General features: G+C 49.3%; 1 protein-coding gene across 1 annotated transcript in view; it reads left to right on the top strand.

Annotated features, from left to right (window-relative positions):
• Nucleotides 1-22,814, top strand: part of SASS6 (SAS-6 centriolar assembly protein) — a 238,305-nt gene extending 215,491 nt beyond the window's left edge. The window contains exon 17 of the mRNA XM_085601887.1: nt 21,676-22,814. Within this exon, the coding sequence (XP_085458013.1) occupies nt 21,676-21,764 (89 nt within the window). The 3' untranslated portion in view covers nt 21,765-22,814. The remainder of the gene's footprint in view (nt 1-21,675) is intronic.
• Nucleotides 22,815-23,411: the final 597 nt, after the last annotated feature.

Here is a 23,411-nt window from a genome sequence, read left to right as displayed (position 1 = left end):
AATCCATCCAGTCCAGCTGAAAGGACATTACATTCATTGGATGTAAAAAGGGGGTTGAAGTTTTATCTTCAAAGGACTAAGGATATTAGAAAGACTGATCAACTGTTAGTGACCTACGGTCAAGGAAAACGGGGAACAGCTGTTACAAAGCGACAATAGCCAGATGGATCGCATCTGCTATTCAATTCTGCTATGAAAAAGACAAACAAACCTCTTGTTGAAAGCTAAAGCGCACTCCACCAGAACTGTCGCTGCATCCACAGCTTTGTTCGCTGGAGTTGCATTGGACAAGATATGCCATGCTGCGACATGGAAGAATGTTCACATGTTCACAACACATTGCTGCCTCAAATCTGTTCAATAGGAGGATGCAGTGGTTGGACAAGCTGTGTTACGTCATCTTTCACTAAGGTCAGATTCTTATGTCTTTAATGCTTGTCTTTTAGTAGTTTTCTTTACTGTTGCATTGCTTACAGTGTTCATGCTCCTAGGTTTATCAGCTTATACTTTTCTTATGCTGATATTCACTGTATGATTATTGCTTTTATGCTTTGTCATTGCAATGTTTCAAGATTGTGGATGTATATTGGGAGTTTTAAACTACATGTCTCCCACCCTCTGCAAACAACAGTACAATTGGGGTACTGCTTGCTATTCTGATTCAGGCAAGTGAATCTATGAAAGATACCCCAATACTGGATAAGAAAACAAGTTACTTACCTGTAACTACAGTTATCCAGTATTGGTATCTTTCATAGATTCACATGCACCCACCCTCCTCCCCGTGGAACCAGTTCTCAGTGATTTTAGTGATATTTACTTACCACTTGTGTGTGGAAAATCTGAGGAGAGGTGCTTCTGTTGGGAGTGTTGTAGAGGGTGCCAATAGCTGATTGGTTGGAGCTGACTTTTAGTCCTTTTCATACAAGGACGTAGATAGGCTACTAAGATATAGCCTTTGGCCTATTTATTACTTATGGCACTACTTTTGTATTTTACCACGGGACTCCCATCTCGCCGACGGGAAATGATTAAGGCATGTGAATCTATGAAAGATACCAATACTGGATAACTGTAGTTACAGGTAAGTAACTTGTTTTCTTAACACTGTACCTGATAACCTACTTGAAACAAGGATGGGGTTATTTAGTTTGTCGTGTTTGACCATATGAAATGCTGTGGAGAGATCCAATAGTATAAGTAGGCACAGTTCATTCTAGTCTAGAAGTCTTAGGGCATCGTCTACAATGTAAGTTAAGGCAGGTTTCTGTACTGTAACCCGATCTGAAGCCAGACTGGAATTGGTCGAGGAATTAAAAATGATCAATGTGATTTGAGTTGAGTATGAACATATTTCTCAAGAGGTTTGGCTAGAGTCATGATAGTAGAAATAGGTCTGTAGTTGTTGGGCTCAGATAAATATTCCTTGGGTTTCTTTTTTATGGGGATGACTTGACCATTCTTGAGGCAATCTGGCCTTGTGTGAGGGATTCATGTACAATCTTCAACCAGAGCGAGAAAATGGATGAGGTAGGCTCTTTGAAGAGTTTGGTGGCCAGAGGATCGTTGAGGTGATTTGATGGTTTTAAAGTTGTTAATAAGTTAAGCATTTCAAGATCATCCGGAAGTCTGAAGGCATTCCACAAAGCATCATTTTTTTGGGAGCAAAGACAGCCGAAGCGATCATAGGAGAGCTCAACCCTGGTGAAGCAGAGGCCGGGGAGTCGAAAGCTTGATTGGGTAAGTTTGGTAAAGAAAGTTGCAGATCTAATTTGATCTTTCTTGCTTTTTCAGTGAAATGGGCTGAGAGCCTCTTCACGTCTTGGGATTGAGTCTTTAAGATTCAAGAGTTTGATTAGAGGGTTGGTTCGATTGCTTGATTTCGAAAAGTTTTTTAGGTCTATTTTTGGCCATGACAAGTTGCAATCTAAAGCTTTAGAGCTGCGTATATGATTGATATCTGTCATGGAATGAGTGTAGGAGTCAGTGAGATCATCCAGGTTAGTCATGTTGTGGGACGGCTGAAGAAGAATATTGCTCAAAGTGGTAAGATCATTTACGTTGATGTTTCTCAGATCTCTAGACCATTGTTTTTTTTTTTCGAGGTTGTACTTGTCTGATCAAAATTTTTTCCATGATGCGAAAAGAGATTAAGAGGTGATCTGACAAGTCGCAAGGTGCTTTATCGTCAAGTTGAATGATGTTACCTTTGGCTATGATGAGGTCTAGGGTGGAACCTTTGATATGCGTGGGCTTGTTGCAGAATTCTGTCAGATTCTAGTTGAATAGGAAGGTCTTGAAGGTGTTTTCTAATGGATCGTTTTCATTGTTCCAATGTAAGTTGAAGTCCCCAAAGAAGGTATGGCTGTGAGATTGGTCCTCATTCATTGAACTGGTCTCCATCATTTGTTCAGTGCACACAGGGTTATCACCAGGGGGGTGGTAGATAGAGTAGAGTGTATAAATTAATTTATTGTTCCAGATTTCTAGTTCTAGGTTTTCATATGAGGACATCGGAGGCGAGTGAATCTGTCTCAAGCAGAGACTAGATCGATGGATGCAAGCAACTCTGTCCAATCTAATCCTGTTGTAGTCTGGAAGGGCTAGAATGTCTAGGATTGATGTAGAGGTTTACTTGAGCCAAATTTCCGTCAGGTCTAGATCATGTGAGAGGATCTCCCTTGTCGGGGCATTACATAGAGTATATTGCTCAACTGGGAATAGGCATTTTGAATCCATGCTGGAGGTCTACAAAATGAAAATTCCACCCATCTTGTCTTATGCCTTGGAATATATACAGATTAAAACCTGGCGACCTATAAAAGTGAAAGGGAACTGCTGAAAGTCACCCAATCAGTCCCCGTAGAAGCCTTGCGCCTCAAGCTTTCTGTGACTAGTATTTACGCTCGAGACATTTCTAATATTATATGGGGGGCCTTTAATCTTTTACATGCAGCCCTTGGCTCCTTAAGACATATATTAAAACTTGAGACTTTTGGAGATGATTTGGCACTGCGCACTTTTAATAGGAATCTCAAAATAACCCTGGAGGTATCTCAATGCACTGCTGCACTTTTGCAGGCTTGGTCTCCAGCATATCTGAAGATTTTTTTTTTAAACGCACGAAGAATAAGCTTTGCACTAGATGGGGGGCACTGCACTCAATTAAAGCACTTCAAAAAGATTGCAGAAAATTCAGTATATAAAACTCCCGAGCGTTATCTACAGTTCCAGCCAGAACATAGAGGAAGGTGCTGTATTATCTATTGCGATTAGGAATTCTTAATTTTAAAGTTTACTCTTCCAGATGGAAGCCCCCTGAACATTACTCAAGTATCTGTGATTTGTGCAACGGAGGAGTACAAGATCTTCTCCACGTTCTTTTTGTTTGTCCAAATCAGACTTTGTTGACCTCAGTTGGGGTCTGAATCAAATAAAAAAAAAAAAAAATTGATGTGAGAGGATCATGTCTGCAATATCAGCTGCATGTCTTGCTGCAGATCTGCAATTAGATAGCATCGATTTGATGTGAGATTTGGTGACGACGCTTTCGAGGTGTAAGGTTTGGACCGGAAGTAAGTTTTCCATGCTCTTAGATATGAGGTTGACACTGGGTTCTCTAAATGGATTGGAAGTAATAGTTTGTATCTTGAAAGTAGAGGGAGCAGAAACAGAATGGACTGAATTGTAAGATTGTAGAAGGGACTGAATGTCTGTATCCGTCAGGTAATCGGTGACCTTATTGGGTCTGGAGGGATTATGGGGGCGTGGTTTGGACGCCGATCGGGATGGCGGCGTGAGCCTGCAGCTCCGTGCCTAATCCCCGATATTTCTCCTGAAATCCGGCCAAAACGCGCCGCAGCTGGCGCGAGCCTGCTGCGTTGAGCACCGGGACGACGGGGGACGCCGCGCACGAGACGGCGGGGGCCCGAGCGAGGCACTGGAGCCGGGACACAGAGCGAGGCGACCGGCGTAGGCTGAACAAGATGGCGGCGGCCCCAGACCGAGCAGAGTAAACAGGCTCAGACGGAGGCTGGGGACCAAGGAGCAGCCGGCCGAGGGTGCAGCTGAGCGGAGCCGATAGCCTGTTGCCCGGGGCTCCGGGACCACGGTGCTGGGGTGCGGCGCTATCCGCCTTAGCGGCGACGACGGATCCTGCTGGCCCCTCCCCCCTCGAGGCGCTTAACACGAACTCTTGAGGGGACAGTGGAGCCGGCGCTGGACACCGGAGCGGGGCGCCTGCCCGCCGGCGAATGCGGCCGCTGGACTGCGGAGGGGGCGAGAGAGCGAGAGTGGCGGAGGGGCTGCCGGACGACTGGCGCCCATTGATGGAGGCGGACGGTGCTGACTGCCGGACGGGATAGTGGCGCTGGGCCGCGGAAGCGCTGCGGAGCGGTGGGCCCGAGGACCGCGTGGAGGCGCCCTCCTCCCGGAGGTGAGGCTGACCCGTTGGGGTGAACCAAGTGGGAGCGACCCCGGAGCTGGAACAGGAAGGTGGTGAGCCCGCGCTGTGCGCTGTCGCTGGGTGAAGCTGCGGGGGACCCGTGCACTGGTGGCGGGTGGCCTTGGCGCAAGGACGACTGACTGGCGGCGAGCCGGAGGGCCCTGAGCTGGACAGCCGGGCCCTGGGGAGCGGACTGCCCTGAGGAGAGCGCTGAGAACGGGGAGCGGGTGCCGGACCCTGCCTCTTCGCTCCCGGAGTGGACAGACGGCGACGTAGATCTGCCTGCTAGTGGGGCACGGCACTGGAGCTGGTGCAGGGAGGGATGCCCACGAAGGGGGTCGCGCTGCATGTGCCCCCTAGGCACGACCGGGCGGCGGAAGCGGCCGCAGATGGCGGACCCCAAGATGACCCGGGGGACACAGCGCAGGAACGGCGCTTAAACAAACGGCTGGATGGGATCCTGGAGGCCATCACGGCGACCAAGGAGGCCCTGCATCAGGACATAGCGCAGGTCGCTACTGGGCTGGGACTCTTGCGGGCCGATCATGCCAAACTGGCGGACAGAGTCAAAGACAACGAGGTGACGATCCGGGAGCTCAAGCCGGCGGCGGCAACCGCAGAACGCAAAATCGCTGAGATCCTGGGCCGTCTGGCGACGCTGGAGAGGCGAGCGGAAGACGCCGAAGGACGCAATCGGAGAAATAACGTGAGGGTGGTGGGACTGCCCGAAAAAGTTGAAGGGGATGACGCCGTGGCGTACATGGAGGACTGGTTCAGAAAGACCGTGGCCCCGGAGGGCCTCTCCACCTTCTTCTCCCTGGAGCGGGCGCATAGGGTCCCGGCTCGCCCGCCGGCGCAGGGCCGCCCTCCCCGACCCATGTTGGTTAGGCTCTTGCACTATAGAGACAGGGACCTGCTGATCCAGAAGGCGCGTGCAAATGGCCCCTTCCAGGTGGCTAACAGCTCGGTCACGGTGTTCCCAGATTACACGCAGGAGGTGCAGAAGGCCAGGACCTCCTTTCTGGCCGTCAAAAAGGAACTACGGGTCGAGGGCCTACAGTACTCCCTGCTGTTCCCAGCGAAACTGCGGGTAATCCTGAGCGGGACGAACCACTTCTTTCAGACCCCTGAGGAAGCATGGACATGGCTGGAGTCGTATCGGGCGGGCACGGCCCGGGGAAGGACGGAGGAAAAAGGGAGGCAGAAACCGACCCAGGTGCGGAAATCGCAACGGATCCGCAGGCGCAACAAACTTCAGGGAGCGGAGCGGGATGGACAGATGGCGGACGACAGGCGGAGGGCGCTGGCGGCGACGGCGATCATAACGGGCTCTCAAGGGGAGCGGACCCCAGTGGCATCGGAGTCTGGCGAGGAGGCCGGGCAGTCCGGCGGAGAGACATCGGAGGTGGAAAGTTCCGGGGGGCCGGTGGTCACCCCACAGACGGCGGATGGACTATTCGACGGGTAATGCGGATGGGGGGCCACATTGGTGACTCCGGGTTCGGACTGGGGGTCCCGGTGCTCGATGGGCTTGCAGGTATGGTGCTGAGACATTCGGGGGATGCTGGGTGCGGGGCGGGGGGCTTGGCCTGCCCTAGGTCGGTTCTGACCACCCTCGAACGGCCCCTAAGGCCTTCTGTGGAGACGACCACAGAGTAAGGAAGGTTTGGTGGGTTACAGGTTTGGATGGGGGCTGATAGTGTGTTATTAGGTCCTGTTCTGGGGAGTGGGTGGAGGGGAGTTTGGGGGGTTGTTCTGGTTGCGGGGTTTTATTGCGCTGCTGTAGGGGGCCCGGGAATGTTGGTGTGCGGGGGGGGTACTGGTTACGATGGGGACATTACCTAATTTGAAATGCCTCACGTGGAATGTTCGTGGCCTCCGCACTATGTCGAGGCGCCACAAGGTCCATGCCCATCTGGTGAGGCGAGGCGTACAAATTGCACTCCTGCAGGAAACTCATTTAACCCAACAGGAACTCACTGCGCTGCAGAGGAGGTGGCGTGGCCAGGTGTTTGGGACTACGTGCTCAGCGTTTGCCAGGGGAGTGTTGATATGGATACGGGCAGGGGTCCCATTTCAGGCCGAGACCCAATTGGTGGACCCGGGGGGTAGGTTTGTGGTGGTGAGAGGGAAGCTCTATGGTCAGGATGTGGCCTTATGCAGTATATATGCCCCCAACACGGATCAGGCCCGCTTTTTTGTTAGCTTGACGGGTTCCCTGGCGCACTTCCTAGCGGGCCCCATCCTGATAGGAGGGGACTTTAACTCGATCACTGATGTAGCACTAGACCGGTCGCATCCGCCACTGGCTGACTCGCCGGTGCGCCGATTAGCGGCGCACAGGGCGGACTGGCAGGAGAGGTGGGGGCTGATAGATGTGTGGAGGGAGCAGCATCCGGGACACAGGGACTACTCCTTCTTCTCCGCGCTACACGCGCTCCACGTTAGGATAGATGCTATGTTGTGCAGCAAGGACTTGGCGCCCGTGATGGCCCACACGGAGTACCTCGCCAGAACGATATCGGACCACAACCCGCTGCTGCTGACGTTGCAGTGGCGGCGGCCGAGGTCGGCGGTCCCGACATGGCGCTTGAGGCCAGAAGCATTGGAAGACCCGGTGTTTGGGGATGCGATCAAGCGGGGCATAGAGCAGTATTTTACGGAGAATGAGGGTTCAACGGCCACGAGGGCAATGGAATGGGACGCCATGAAGGTGGTGACCAGAGGCATTTGCATGGGAACCTTTGCGAATGTGAGAACCACTATCCTGACGGCCCTGGAGAAGGCGGAAGGGGTGTTGCGGGAGCTGGAGCAGCGTAGGCCTGAGCGGCCAGAGTTGCAGGACAGGCTGCTTGAGGCGAAGGAGGTGGTAGCGACAGAAACTGAACGGCTGCGGGGCTTTGACTACAAGCGGTATCTCGTCAGAGTGCATGCGGAACGGGACAAGGTAGGCACGCTCCTGGCTAGACTAGCAAACCCGGAACCCCGGGGCTGTCCGGTTCTCAGTATTAGAACGGAGATGGGGGAGATGGTTTACTCGCAGGGGGCGGTGCTCCAGCGGTTCGGGTCCTACTATTCGGTCCTCTATGAGAGCCAGCTGGGGGTGGAGACCTCCGCGATAACTGATTATCTGGCGACTCTTTGCCTTCCCCGGGTAGATGCGGAGACTGCGATGGAGCTGGGAGGCCCCATTACGCTGCAGGAGATTCGGGTGGCTATTAAGCAGATGGCCAGAAACAAAACGCCGGGGGTGGATGGCCTGCCGATCGAATTCTACTCGCAGTTCGTGGATGCCTTGGCGCCCAGGCTCTTGCTGGTTTACGCTGAGGCCATGGAGCTGGGGAGACTCCCACAGTCGATGAGGGAGGCCTTGGTGGTGCCGTTGTTGAAGCCCGGCAGGGATGCCTTGGAGGTGACGTCCTATAGACCCTTGTCTATGCTGACGGTCGACTACAAAATATTGAGTCGCATATTAGCCACTAGATTATTACCGTACATGACCACACTGGTTCACGGGGACCAAGCCGGCTTTATCCCCACTAGGAGCACAGCATGGAATATTCGCCGCCTGGTCCGTATCATGGACAACGTCTGGGACCCAGCACAGCGGCCGGCAGTGCTCGCCGTGGACATCGAAAAGGCTTTCGATAGCCTCGAATGGGGATACCTCGACGCGGTGCTCGAGAAGTCCGGCCTGGGGGAGGGGTTCGGACGTTGGACGCGGGTCCTATACTCCTCCGCTACGGCCAGGGTGCGGCTGGGAGCGGTCGTGTCCGAGGCCTATCCAGTGCGCAGGGGCACACGGCAGGGTTGCTCGTTATCTCCCCTGCTGTTCGCCTTGGCGATGGAGCCTTTGGCGGCGCAAGCGCGGACAGGAGCGGTGTACGGCGGGGTTCGCTGTGGGGAGGAGGAACATTATATATCCCTGTACGCGGATGACCTCCTGCTGTACCTGGAGGACTCCGGGGACGCTCTGGACGGGGCTGTGGAGATGCTCTCGCGCTTTGGCGAGCTCTCGGGCCTCAAGGTCAACTGGACCAAAACCTGCGTTTTCCCGCTGCGGGCAGAGGTCCCGTATTGCCCTCCCACTCGGGACGTGGTATGGGAGGCCAAATGCTTTACCTACCTGGGCGTCCGGATATACCACGATGTCGAAAATCTATTGGACGGTAATGTAGGGCGTTGCATACGGGCTCTGAAGGGATGCATGGCCTTCTGGGCTGCCCTCCCGCTCTCGGTCCTGGGCCGGGTCGCGTTGCTGAAGATGGTGGCCCTGCCCCGGCTGCTCTATTACTTCCGCACACTGCCGATATGGATCCCGCAGAGGATCTTTAAAGAATTGAGGTCGCAGATCATCAGCTTCCTATGGGGGACGGGGCGGAGACGAGTAGCCCTGACGGTACTGATGCGGCCTAAACTAGAGGGAGGACTGGCGGTCCCCGATTTTGAGTTGTACTACCTGGCGGCGCAGCTACAAGTGCTGACACAGAATGTGGCCAGGGTATTCCGGGGCCCGGAGCCGGGACGGGGGACGGGCATCCAGAGACATGTCCTGTCTTACATAGTCATGCAACAGAAGTTAGACCTGAGAGATTTGTCCATCGAGGAGAGGACTCTCCGGCTATGCTGGCAGAGGGGCATGCGGAGAGCAAAGACGATGAGACCTTATGCACCGGAGATCCCGCTGGGGATGCTGACGGCGCTGCCGCATGGAGGCGATTGGTCCCCGCTAGCGGAGTGGGAGGAGCTGGGGTTGCAGATGGTGGGGGACCTCTATATAGATGGGGCGCTGGCCCCCTTCGGGGCTCTGCAGGAGCAGTTTGGCCTCCCAGATGGGAGTTATCTCCTGCACGCGGCGGTGAGCGCGGCAATACAGAAACACTGGAGGAAGGGGCTGGAGGAGCCCACTGTGGCGCTAACCTGCCAGTACGTGGCAATGGCGGCGGGCACGATTAAGGCGGTGACATGCCTACAGGCTAGACTGCTGCAGGAGGGGTTGGAGCCGCTTGCGGCACTGAAGGAGCGGTGGGAGGAAAGCATAGGTAAACCCATTCCGGACACGATCTGGAGCCACATCATGCGGAGGACATGGAAGGGTAGCGGGAATGCCCGCTTTCAGCAGGTGCACTTCTTCATCGTTCACAGGGCGTATTTGACCCCGGGAAAGATTAGCCGGCACTTTAAGGTGCAGGAGGCTGCTTGCCCGCGCTGCTTCACACTGGGAGCTGAACTAGAGCATATGCTGTGGGGGTGCCCGAAGCTCGGGTCGTATTGGGCTGAGGTGGGAGAGATCTTGAATACTGCGACGGATAGGGAGGTCGAGTTTGATATGGGGGCGTGCCTGCTGCTCTGGTTCCCTCACACAGCAAAGACAAAAGTGACGAGTAAATTTATAGACTTGGGGCTTATGTTGGCCCAGAGAGAGATTACGTGGCACTGGAAGTCCCGGGAGGGCCCATCGATCGGGCGGTGGATCTCCGAGTTATTAAAATGGTCTGGATGTGAGAGTGAAGTCAGAAGGCGCCAAGCGATTAGGACGGACAATGAAGCGGGGCTGGAGTGGGTAAGGGCATGGGAGCAGATCGAGCAGGCCCTGCAGGATTGCCGGCTCGAGCGGGCGGAACGGGAGCGTGAGGAGAACGGAGTTCCTTGAGGCTGAGGGCAATAGATGTACCCCGGATAGCTGGCACGAATTAGAGTTAGGGACCACTGGAGGGGCCCGCAACAGCAGCAGTTGGGGGGGGCGGGATGGGAGGGGGGGGAGTTCCTGAGGTGGGAGGGTAATGCTACACTGAGTTGGGTGAAGAATGTAGCTGGGGGGACAGAAAAGCAGAGGCTCCCATGGGGCATGCACCAGGCACCGCTGTGAGGCGATAGTTGTGTTCCATTGCTTAACTATCCATCTATGCCGCCCGGCCCCCGGGATGTGGGCTGAATGGCTGTGTGCGTTGCTAAACCGAAGAATATGACCGGAGATTGTAGGGGGTGCCGGTTGCCCCGATGGTTATGTTGCTGAAAATGTTGCAATAAAAAACCTGTTTTAAAAAAAAAAAAATTGGGTCTGGAGGGATTATTAGATTAAGGCTGAGATTTCCCGTGAGTATTCCCTAGGTTGTCCCTAGGTAAGATTTTCCTATGGAAGTAATTGAGTGTAGCGGAGAGCTTAGGCCACCTTCCATGGGTCCAGGACTGGGGTGGCTCCACTTGGGGGTGTAGACTCAGATTGCAGAGTCCAGGTGCAGATGCAAGATTGTTAGAAGCTGATAAGTCCTTGAGGCTTCAGATCAGGAGTCCAGCCAACTAGCCTTTGAAGTCACCCTGGGTTCTGGGCAGTGGCGGATGGTTCATTAGGGGCGTTGGGGCAGCGCCCTACAAGCAGTTCGGCCAACAGGAATGTAAGCAGACGAATTGACAGCTTTTACAATTCGTCTGTTTACATTTCCAGGCCGGCCTGTGCTTCAGGGGTGAAAGTGCGCATGTGTCAAGGCAGTGGCACTGCGCACGCAGCCGATAGCAGGAGTCTAGAAGATGGACTGTCTGCGCATGTGAGAGAGGAGCAAAGCCCCTCACTCACATTAACAAAGCATTAGGCATGCTGTGCATGCCTAGTGTAGTGCAGGAGTCTGGAGATAGGCTCCTGCTCGGGCGGTGACGTGTTTTTCGTAAAGTCGCCCCATGCCCTATCAAATGCCAGCCGCCCAGCCCCCCGTCGCATCCAGTCTCCTGATTGGTATTTCCTGTTGAGCGGCAAAAGAAAGAGCTGGGAGAAGTTTCGTCCACGGCGGTCCACCACGTTGCAGAGGGGACGTGATGCAACTCGGGACTGGAGGAGATGCCTGGTAAGTTTTATCATTTTAAACCCCCACCCACCCCCCTCCTCGGCTATCATAATGCACTGAGGCGGGAAAGTAAACATACAGTTCTTTCTACTCTTGCATCGGTTGGGATTTGACTAGTAGTAACCATTGCGCCTTCATGATTCGAGTATGTGATTATTATCCAGACACCGTGCTATTTTCTCCAGTCATCAGCTTATCGCAATGCGGGAGAGGCGTTTCGGGGAGTGTAATGCCAGTTGGGCAGATGAGCATAAAATAGACATACCATGACTAATTTGGGTTTATACTGTATTATATATGGACTGTAAAGTAAATATTCAACATATGAAACGATGAGTTATCCTTATACAATTTTGTATATGTGTCTGTATTTTCATTATGCATGGTGTAAGAATGCCTTAGTATGTTTTTACACTCTCGTACATAATTTTGTTTTAAGACACAGCGATTGGATGTGTAAATCATGTGATCAAGGCAAGTGATGGGCGAAACGTATCTTGCTATGGAGTAAAGCTTCTTGTTGATATCACACGTATTCCTGACTGAGTGAGCGTTGTCTCCCTTACGGAGTGAGAAGCAATTGGTGATTTTTTTGATGCCGAGAAGCCGGTGATCTCATCTGGGTTGGCGCCAGATGGGCCTTGCAAGGATTCTATGAGCACTTGTATATGTTGGCATATTGTGGTGGGTGTACTATAGTATGATGATAGGTGTATAGACATAAGATTCTGGGCGTGTTCATGTACGATGTGATTTGTGTGGTACTGGATAAGACAGGGGAGATGCTGCTAGTACTTTATTTAGTTTTTCTCTTTCATTTAATTTTCGTTTTTTATGCCATAATTGTTTTGCAATTAATTTGTTCTGTTTCAGCTAAACTCCTGCCCTCTTCCTCCCTACCACCCCGGCAAAGGTACTTTGTCACCCGAAATGCATCCGGATGTAAGCTAGGAAATTCACTAAGAAAACAACAGCACCGCTAGTTTGTTTTTTACAAATAGTAAAGAAATCGTTTGAAAAACATAGTTTTGCACGTGATTATTAACTCATAAGCCGGCTTTGGCTTCATCAACAGACAGTGCACAGGGAGACTAGATTCAGGCCTCTGGCGATAGATTTCGCCACATAATAAAACAGACAAGACATGGTTTCCTCAGACCATCACAATGTTCAGATATGAGTGTATTGTACCAGAAACATATTAGTGGGAATCTAAAGAGCAATACAGTTACATTAAACTATAATGAATACCCTAATGAAATCCAAAGTCGAAAGTTATTTTTGCAGATTAAAATGCACTACATGTTTATGGTTCACCTGTCCAAGAATAAACGCCGATTGTTACGAGCTTTAATCAATCTGCAACTGCTGGCACCGTAGGAACATTTTGCATTGTATAGCTGCATTATTCATTGTTTAAAGCATTTATATAGCCGCTCTGGAAGGATCGGTGTGAGTGATTTAGTTTGAGACATTTCAAAGAACAAAGGATGCATCGAGATGGGAAGTGGATTTAAAAAACAAAGATTTCATTTCATTCCTAGAGGTACTGCAATACCTGGTTGATGGGTGGATTGGAAAACAAAATGTGTACCGCACCTATGTGTTCATGGAAGTGGTCTTTTTAAACCATACTTCTTACGTTTTGTAAGGATATACGCAATGGACACAAACTGGTACCTTCTAGGCCCTGTAGCCATGTCCTTGACTTTTCAGGCAAAATCACTCAGTGATTTCTGAATGAATGTAAAAGCTTTAAGGTAACCATGTTTATTGTACCTGCTTGCATTTCACATACTTTACCTAATTTTGCATTCCCTTTTGAGTGTTTGCTTTTTCCAGGATGTTGTTACTTTTTTTTTCCCGGTAGCATATTACTGTCGTCTAGTGCATAATTTGAATTGAGTCGCATCCAGGTGTTTATAGCGGGGCACAATTGGGTTGTAGCTGAGCTGAAGGAAGTGTAAGTTTTTCTCAGTGGGGCAGTAACGTGTTCAGTGTGGGAGAGGATGTGGCACTACTGCCAGAGCTGCTGAATTTGGAACTGGCGAACCAGTTTCAGCCTTCATGACCAGTCCACCAGACCACTCTCCTGAGGGAGCACATTCCCATGCTATAAGGCCTTGCTAGACCTTAGAAGCCCTGGTGTCTTCGCACCTGCAGGTGGATCCTAGACCCTAGCGGAGGCAAGTGTGGGTTAACCTTGAAGGCCTGTCCACCACAATCCATTCCGAAGTTCGCCTCCTGTCTTGCGGGCAGGCCTATTAAGCATCACATCCTAGAGCGGCAGTGACTCCGTCACTGAGGTCACAGGACCATTGAGGCCAGTCCACCTCACCCTTTGGGACCTCTATTGGCCTTGTTTCAGCAGTAGTGTGCTACCTGCTTTGGGCCCTGGAATTATGCAGCAGTGGAGGAAAAAATTACGCCGCAATGTTAACGAAATTATGGAGCAAAAAAAAGTCTGCAGCGTAATGAAGTATATTTAATACTTTATTCTTTTGACATTTTTACATACTAACAGTCTCTGCAAAGATGTTGCCTTATTGGTACCAGTTTAACATACAAATGCATTGGTTAAATAAGCTGGGTGTATTGCATTACTAACCTTCCTGCTTCCTCATATTTGCTTAAAAATGCTACATTTATTCACAATCTTTTCAAAATTTTCTCGGGGGAGGACCCTCGAACCCCCCGTAGGTTGTTTAGGCTCGCTCGCTACGCTCGCCTCGGTGCAGTACTGTGATAATTTTACGCCTCACCACTTTCAAATGTCACCAGCCGCCACTGGTTCTGGGTTCAGAGTTCAAGAGATACAGGTCCAATTATTTTCACCCAGGCAAGAGGGTGGCAGAAAGAAGTCCAGCAGAGTAGCAGTCCAACAGAGTGGCCATCCTTTCAGCAGCACAGCAGTCCTTCTTCCCAGCAGAGTATCCACAGGTCCAGAAGTTTACTGTGGTGGTGTCTGAGGTCCAGAACTTGCACCCATTGGTGCTTTTGAAGAGTGGGGCGACTTCTAAGAGATGCCTTCAAAGTGCACATATGCCCTCCCTTCCTGCTCAGACTCCAAACTCACTACATGGGGGAATGCAGCCATTTGTGTGTGGACAGGACACAGCCTATTCAGGTGTGAGGCTGTGCCCAGCTCCCCCCCCCCCCCCCCCATCCTGCCAGGATGGCCCATTCAGGCACACCTATTGTGTGTGGCTAGATGGGCCATCTATCTTTATTGTGTGTGACTGTCTAGGTAGAACACACAAAGCCCAACTGAAAACTACATCCAGACATGAGATCATAGACCATCTGCAAGCACCACCTGGCTAAGTCAAGACAATGACACCTTTCTAAAAGTGCTGCAGCAACAAAGGATGGATGGAATGCTGAATAAATCAAACATTCACCCTTACTCAAGAGAGTGAGGTTAAATCCATTGTTCTTTTGCTCACTATGCCACCCCAGTTTGAACCCAGCCATATGCAAATCCGTCTTGACCCTGCTCTTTGTGGGAACAGTCCAGCCCAAACTGCCAAGCCGGGTCTTCCCAGAACCGGAAACAACCATCCTGGGTCCAGTTTTGGGGATATCACCCCTCATCAGCCATGTTAGTCTGAATCCAGTAGCACAGCGAGCAAGGGACCGGCGTCTGGGCATTCCCATCCAACTTAGGGGGAAAAATGCTGCAGCAACAAATGGACGGAATGCTGAATAAATCAAACCTTCACACCAGTCAAGATATCTAGGTTTAATCCATTGTTCTTCTGCTCGCTACGCCACCCCAGTTTGGGTGTCATAGTGAGCAAAAAAACGATGGATTAAACCCAGAATTCTTGACTGGGGGTGTATGTGGTTGAAAAGTTTCAGCACTCAGTCCATCATCTTGTTGTGTTTGCTAGGTTTGCCACAAATGGTCATGGATATGCCCAGTTGTGGCTCCCATGCTCGCTGTGCCACTGGCTTTAAGCTAGCCTGGTTGATGAGGGGTGATACTCCGAAACCAGTCCCAGGATGCTTGTTTATGGTCCAAGGAGGACCTGACCTGGCAGTTCGGGCTGGTCTGTTCCCTTGAGGAACAGGGTCAAGACTGAATGCATATGACTGGGTCCAAACTGGGTTGGCATAGTGAGTAAAAAAACAATGGATTAAACCCATATCTCTTGACTGGGGGTGTGTGGTTGCAATGTTTCAGAATTCCATCCATCTTATTGTGTTTGCAACTTTCTAAAAGTGGCATTTTCGAGATTGTAATTTAAAATACGACTTTACCATAAATTAGGATTTCAAATTAGGATTCCAGAGACACCAAATATGAACCAGTCATATCTTCCCTGTTTATAAAATGCAATAAGGTAATTCCAGTGTTACACTGTGGGAGCTATAGGCCTTGCAGTAGTGAAAAACAAATTTAAGTTATTCACTACCAGGACATGTAAAACTAGAAACTACATGCCCATTTTCAATTGCACTCTGCCTTCTAAGCTGTCCAGGGCCTACACTAGGGGTGAAATATGTATTAAGAAAGAAGGTTTCGACCTGGCAAGGGGTTTAACTTGCACAGTCAATATAACAGTTTGTTTTAAATCGTTTTATTGAATATGCTGTAAACAATAGCATTACACCCCCCTACAACCATTAGCCGGCGGGGTACCTTGTAATCAATTTCAAGTTTTGTCAATGCAAAAAAAAAAAGTCAAAGAAGAATAGAGTAAAGCAGAGATGAGAATGAGATCATCAGGAGAGAAGAGAGACCGGAATCCACCCACAACTTAAGGTATGACCTGGTAGGGATCTAGGGCTGAGTTTCCTTCGAAGGGAGGGGTGGTCCACTGGGGTAGTCGTGGGTAATCGCAGGACCCTTAAATACCGAGTGCAAGTAAGCTGGATGAACTCGGAGGATAGGTATACCACAGTGGACCTCCAGCTCTTATCAAATTTAGACAACGTGCGATTGATCCCCGCAGTGATCCTTTCCATCCCTACCACCTCTCACAATTTGTGCAGCCAGTCTAGTTAAGTCGGGATATCTTCCGTGCCCCATTTCGCCAGGAGAGCCTGCTTAGCTGCCCCCAGTGCTAGAGTGATCGCACTACCCCTACAGGAGCAGAGAGGGTATGTGAGAGAGTTAGGAAGTCCCAACAGGATGTAGCTGGGGAATCTGGGAAGTTCTGTCTGATATATGTGGTCAACTAAGGGCAATATAGAGTCCCAAAATGCCTGTATCTTGGGACAGTGCCATAGAATGTGGGACAGTGGGCCCGCCTGGCCGCGTTTGCGCCAACAAATCTCGCTGCTGCGAGGCCTCCACTTGGCGACACGTTCCGGAGTATAATACCAATAGTGCGCAATGTTTAGGAGCATCGCCTTCCCTGAGGTGCTACACGATGATGCCCGGGCCCTGTGGATAATGTCCACCCACTCTTTTGGGGCAAATGCCCGACCCAACTCCGATTCCCACGTACGCTGTGCTGGAGGCTTAGCTTGATTCTTAGCCTTGTTGAGAAAGTTATAAATATCTGACAGGAGGTGTGAGAATGTTATAAATATCTGACAGGAGGTGTTTGTTTGAGGTGTGGGTAATATAACAGAGCTCAAATTTTGTAAGGAGCCGACGTGCATGTATACGGACCTGGGGCTGTGTGACCCAATGGCGCAGCGCCAAATACTGCCAGTACGCCTGCTTGGGGATCCCATAGTTAGTCACCAATTGGGGGAAGTCCATAATTCCCTGTACATCAAAAAGGTCACCTATACGTTTACAGTTTGCTTCTTGCCATTTCAATTAGGCGTTCCCTATGAGAGGCGGGGGGGGAGGAAATCCCAATGAAAGGGGTCAGGGGTGACATAGCTGTAGACAGCTGACATTTCTCCTGGACCTTGTCCCATACCTTCATGATGGCGCGCAGGACCGGGAAGAGGTACACGCCCTGCGGTCGGTGTCGGCTGCGGACCCAGGGAACCTTCCGGGTTGTGAATCCCTGCCACGCCCCTGTCCATGAAGCACCAGTGTTTTTCCAACTCTCGTTGATACCATTCTGTCATCCAGCGCAGTTGCGCCACCTCATAGTAGCGTCCAAGATGGGGGACCCCAAGCCCCCATCTTCCAGTTGCAAGTACGTGAGGTGTCGAGCTATCTTGCCCAGCCATGAGAGGACCTGTTTCTTCCAGTTGTTCAATTCTTGGCGAACCTTGGCCAGCATCTCCGAGTAGTTCACTTGGGCTGTCTTTGCAGTAGTCGAGAAATCCGGAGCCCCATGTATGTGATTTAGCTGAGGGCCCAAGAGGATGGGAAGAGCAGCAATAGTTGGTGTCGGTCTGCCGCTGGCAGCGTAATTTTGAATCCTGACGCCGCTCTAAAGGCATCAACCTCTGCCAGCAGGGGGGGAAGAGATAGCAACGAACGGGTTAAGAAGAGGAGCACGTCATCCGCGTACAACAAAATCTTGTGATCCCTATCTCCCATCCGGATTCCGGTGATCGTGGGGAGTTGGCGGACTCTTTCGGCAAACGGTTCCATATAAAGCAAGGAGGGGGGAGAGTGGACACCCCTGCCTGGTGCCACGCCCAACCTGGAAGGACCGGGAGACCACCCCATTGACACAAATGTAGGCCTGAGGCCCATGATGAACACAGTTCACCCATTTCCTAAATCGCTCCCTGAGCCCAAATCGGCAAAGGACCTGTTGCAAATAAGGCCAATGGACCCGTTCAAATGCCTTTTCGGCATCCACCGATAGGAGTATCGCCGGGGTCCGGGTGTGTTAAATCTTATCCAGTAGGTGGCATAGTCGTCAAGTCCCATCTCCGCAATTGCGGTCTGGGATAAAACCTGACAGGTCTGGGTCCACCAGGCCTTGCATATGTGGGGCAAGTCTGGATGCCAAAATGCTGGTAAAAATCTTCAGGTCCACGTTAAGCAGGGAGATGGGGCGTTATGCGGCGCACTCTCGGGGATCCTTTCCCTGTTTGGGAATGACCACTACCTCTGCCATGTACATCGATGGGGCAAGTTTCCCAGTTCTGCTGAATGTGTTGAACACATGCGCCAGGAGGGGAGCGAGGTCCGGTGCAAAAACGTTATAAAAATCGACTGGGAAGCAGTCTTCGCCTGGAGCCTTGCCAACCGAAAGTCCCTGAATAGCCCGTAAAACTTCATCAGGGTGGATGTCCGCATCCAGATTGGTCGCAATGGAGTCCAGTAGCGGGGTCACTGGCGCCGCTTGCGTGTACTCCTCGGCCAGAGTAGGATCCAGGCTTTCAGCCGAGTATAGCGCCGTATAAAAGGCCTCAAATTCAGACGCAATATCCCCATCCGCCCGCAGGGTCTCACCCCGGGCATTCGTAAGTACCGCAACCCGACGTGCCGCCGTCGCTAAGAGCGTGTACCAGGAGTCTCCCAGCCTTGTTCGGCCCCCCCCCCCCCTCATAGTAGCGCTGCCTAGTGCGGAGCAAAGCGTATTTGGCGCAATCGAGATCTAGCGCCCGCAGCTGTTTCCTCGCCTGCATGAGTAGTCTGTGTTTGAACTGCCCCCGTACGGCATTGAACCCCCCTCCAGCCCCAGAATTTGGTCCTCCAATTCCCCCCTCTTGGCTTTACAGTCATTATTATTATTATTATTATTATTATTATTATTATTATTTAGGACTTGTATCACGCAGCGAATCATCCCAGGAGGGATCTCTCGGCGCTTTTGGCGGCACAGTGCTAGCAGCTAAGACGGGGATTGTGGCTTTAGAAGAGCCAAGTCTTTAAGAGCTTCTTGAATTGTTCCAGACTGGGGCAGGCGCGCTGCTTATCCGGCAACCGATTCCAGTGGAGAGGGGCTAGATGCGAGAATGCGCGTCCTCCCGTTTTGGTTTTCCTGATTTTACATGGGAGAAGCAAATTCCGGTTGCTAGATCTTAGTGAGTGAGCAGGTGTATAGGCTATTATTTTCCTCCTTCAATATAGCGGACCTACCCCCTGCCGTGCTCTAATCACCATCACTAGTAGCTTAAACATTGCTCTCTTCCTCACAGACAGCCAGTGCAGCTGTTGCAAGAGAGGGCGGGAGGGGTAAGCCTTGGTTTATTATTTAGGCTCACCGCGATAGCAATACAGCGCCCGCGGAGGACAGCCTTCAGGGCGTCCCAGAGCGTGTCAACCCCAAGTGAGCCTCCGTCGTTCAATTCCAAGTAGGTTTTGATAGCACCCTGTAACTCGATAATATTAGCATTGTATGTGACAACGTAACACTTCAAAACTGCACACACAGGCTTTGCATTGGCAGGCCTGAGACATGTTTGAAGGGCTACTTAAGTGGGTGATGTAGGGCCACTAGAAGCACAGGTAATGCTCATTACTAGGGAAAGTAAATTAAACATGCCAATTGTAGATAAGCCCATGTTGCTACATTTTTAGGGAAAGCGCACAAGCCCTTTAGCCCTAGTTAGCAGTGGTAAAGTGTGCAGAATCCTATGGCCAGCTAAAACGAAGTCCGCAAAAGCAGGGTTTCTGAATGCTAGAAGGTAGGGGAAAACACGCCAAGGATTCCCAAGATCTAACACAATGGTCATTTGTGGATGTGTGTTTTGTATTAGCATGTTTTTCACAAGCCCTCATTAAATTTCCCTAAACCCCTTTCATTTAATAGTAATTAATCCACATTTCACAACACTATCCTATGTCCTGCCCACATTTACTACTGAAATCTGTACTTAGGATTGTGAAGATCTTTGCTCAGAAAAGATATGGAAGGCAGAGATCTCAAGTCGTATGTCTGTGAAGTACAAGAAGTTCTATTGTATGTGCTATAAAACACTAATTGAGAATCAAGCTCATAGTCGACGAAATTCAGCCAAGATGCTACGTGTTGAAACCACTTTTTTGTTAGGTGTGGTTCCAGAAAGCTACAAATACCTATCCTTTGCAAAAAAAAATCATTCCACAAGTGGAAAAGGTGCAAGGAAATTACTGTGGGGTAGTTGGTAAAAAATAAGGCCCTTGGTACTTCTCTGCATTATGGGTTGGTAGGGTTGATGGCTTCCTTAAATAAGCACTGGTATTTTTAGGTCGAGCCTACAGCAGCGCATGCGCTGTCACTCGACTTTTAGTAAGTGAGTTTTAAAAGTGCTTCCCACAGGCTTTTTCTGGCCTAATGCTTGCGTTCACGCGAGCATGAACGTGCACAGCTGCCAGCTTTCTGATTACTTTCACTTTGGGTGCTGCTGCGCGCGCACCACTCGCGTGTTTGCCGGCGCACGCGTGCATACAACTCCCTCCGCCTCTCTCTCCCGCTGCAGCCCCCATCTTTGCATTCCCCGCGACCAATGCTTGTTAAATATTGTGAAAGGCACCCCGTCCAGCGGAGAGGCGCGTTGAAGTCACGGTGCAAGCAGTAGCACTGTCAGGTCTTTCAGCGTTTTCTTTCATGTCGTATCACACAAGCAGAATTCTACTGCGTGTGTCAGACAGCTTCAAGGCAGTCGCGCTCAGCAGCACGTCCATCATGGTGTTCATGTGATCTGCATTCATGTCACCAGCAGGTGGCAGTCTTTGGATGGTTTTTGTGCCGCTGGGGTAATTCAGCAACGAGAAAGGTTAAACGAGGTTCTGTTTGGTAAAAAAGGAAATTGCTGCAGTGCCATGTCAAGATCTACTGCTTACTATACAGGGCTGAGTTTTTGTGGCGGTTACAAAATCATTTCAGCTACGTGTGCTATAATATGGCGGGTTTTAGAAAGACAGAGTGATGTTAATGGTGGGAGCTTGCTAAAACGTATACAATAGTATGAGCAAACCTTCCTGCCGACCCTTTCTTGTAGCAACACACACCTCTTCCTATGGATGTGTTTTCTAATCTGCACGTCTTATTTTTCACAATCCAAAAACTGAAACTCCAAGCCAAAAGTCAGTGAGCTACAGAACGATTAACAGGTCCGCCTCGCTCTGCCTCACACCGGACAACTAAACAAACAAACAAGCATTGGCATAGCCAATAGGTCTCGCTTTTAGGACCTTATAAGTATTTAGTTATGCAGCACAATTTCCTTGATGCAACAACACTAACTGTTGCATGGCTAAACACTTAGAAGTTCCCAAAGGCGAGACCTATTGGCTATGCCTATGCTTGTTCAGGTTTGTTAAGCGGTCTACCGTCATTATCCACCTTTTACATTTTGAAAGCGAACTATAAAAAGTTAAATCAGTTCAGGTTTACAGGTTACTTGTGTTTTGACCATAATAATAAAAAAAAATTGTTCATGTAATCGGTGTTAGTATTCTCTACGTAAGTCTTCGATTACCCTGTACTTGCATAAAAATGTTTGACTTCAATAGGTGTTTGCAAACGTTTCCTTTCTTATATTTTGTACGAAGTAATGTAAAATGTCTGACGAGAATATGTTTTACTATTGCAGAGCAGCAGAAATTGATGGCAGTGGCACAAACGTCTAGCAAAAGCGGTCCCCCGCCTGCACCATCTGCTTACTTTCCAGGAAAGCAATGACCTTTTCCAAGGAAATAATCGACTTTCTTTTAAAGTGTCACTGATTTCAGGTGGCCGATATACAAGGTGTTTTTGTAGGCAGCGTGAAATTGTGAATTGATGTCTAATTGAGCCATTAATGTTATGACTGGCTGTTTGATTCTTTACTTCTGCTCTGTCGTTGAAGCCATAATGCAGATTAATGTATTTTTTCAAATTTGCATGTGTAATCCAAGTAAACCGTTACTGTGCCAGCCTCGCACACCTTTATAAATGGATACGATCTTGGCTGTACATTTCATATTACATATGTATATACATATATTATATATTATAAATATTTTTCGTGCTAAATGTTTATATTGAATGATGCCAAAAAACAGTTAAGCTGTCCGCTGTCTTTTCGAAAAAGTTTCAGAAATAAATATAGGTGTATTTGTGAACGTTCACATAAATAGTATTCCGAAGTGCCTTGGGTGGGGGAAGAGAAGGAGCAATATGTAAACGAGTGATATCCGCTTTCTTGGGCCATAATGCTCTTCTGCTGAACACGTCAAATAAGGTAGAGGAAGTTTTTATTTTATTTTTTTAATTACCAGTTAATTCAAGCTGCTCAACCTGGTCTCCTGCTGCTGCACACTCTTTACTTTTCGTGGAATGCAATTTTCCTTACAATAATCTGTGTAGTGGACAGTGCTACCAATGAAATGTGGTACATATTTGTTTTTAATGGAGGATCCTTTAAAGGCTGTTCTACGTTGTTTTGTCTTTTTTGTCCATTATTAATAAGCTCATGAAATGGGTGGATGAACATACACCAATTTTTATTGGTATATTTAAGACTGTCCATTCTGAAGTCTTTGTTTCAGAAATCGGATTCGAGTTTTATGAACATTTAGGACTGATAAAACGTCAAGTTATTCATGACTTTCTCAAATCAGACACGTGTTTATCATTTTTCTAAGTCACAATATCTGTTTCAATCCCAGGGTAAGGTGGTCTAATTGTGGTGCTATTGTGATGACAGTTGGAATGCATATCTACCTCTTTTCTAAAAAAAAAAAATAATAATTCTCAAGCAGTTTTATGTTTTTAAATGTGTTTGCATTTTTGTATAATTTTGTAGAATAAAACCTAACCCTATTACATTTTGACATGATGATGTTGTTCTTATAAATGATCAAAAACAGATTGCTGTGTTAACACATTAAAGAAATCAGAAATGTCACCCCATGCTACATGTTGCATCTATGCCATATCCCTTGTTTCTCTGCCACAGGCAACATGAATCCAAATGTGAATGGTTAGCAGATAATTCATCAAACTACCAAGTGCACTTGGGGAGGGGGGGGGGGAATTAACATTACATAACATTCCTTTCAAAGGGATTTCACTTTTTAAAATGAAGCACATCAAAGACTCTTTTCAGAATAAGGTTTGGGGTTTTATTTATGCAGTGCTCTCTAACAAAGGCTTTCCATGATGTCAAATGAACAACACTCAAGTGTGTGTGTGTGTGTGTGTATTATTTAGTTATATATATATATATATATATTCACTGAAAAAAACATAGGTTTCACACACGTTATAGTTGGGAATTAGCATTTAAAAAACCTTGCAAATTCACTGAAAAAACCATAGGTTTCACACATGTTATAGTTAGCAGGA

This window comes from Triturus cristatus, chromosome 4_2 (assembly GCF_964204655.1).
Source record: "Triturus cristatus chromosome 4_2, aTriCri1.1, whole genome shotgun sequence".
Classification (NCBI taxonomy): Eukaryota; Metazoa; Chordata; class Amphibia; order Caudata; family Salamandridae; genus Triturus; species Triturus cristatus.
The sequence above is the reverse complement of the archived record's forward strand: the minus strand, read 5'-3'. Positions and strand labels throughout refer to the sequence as shown.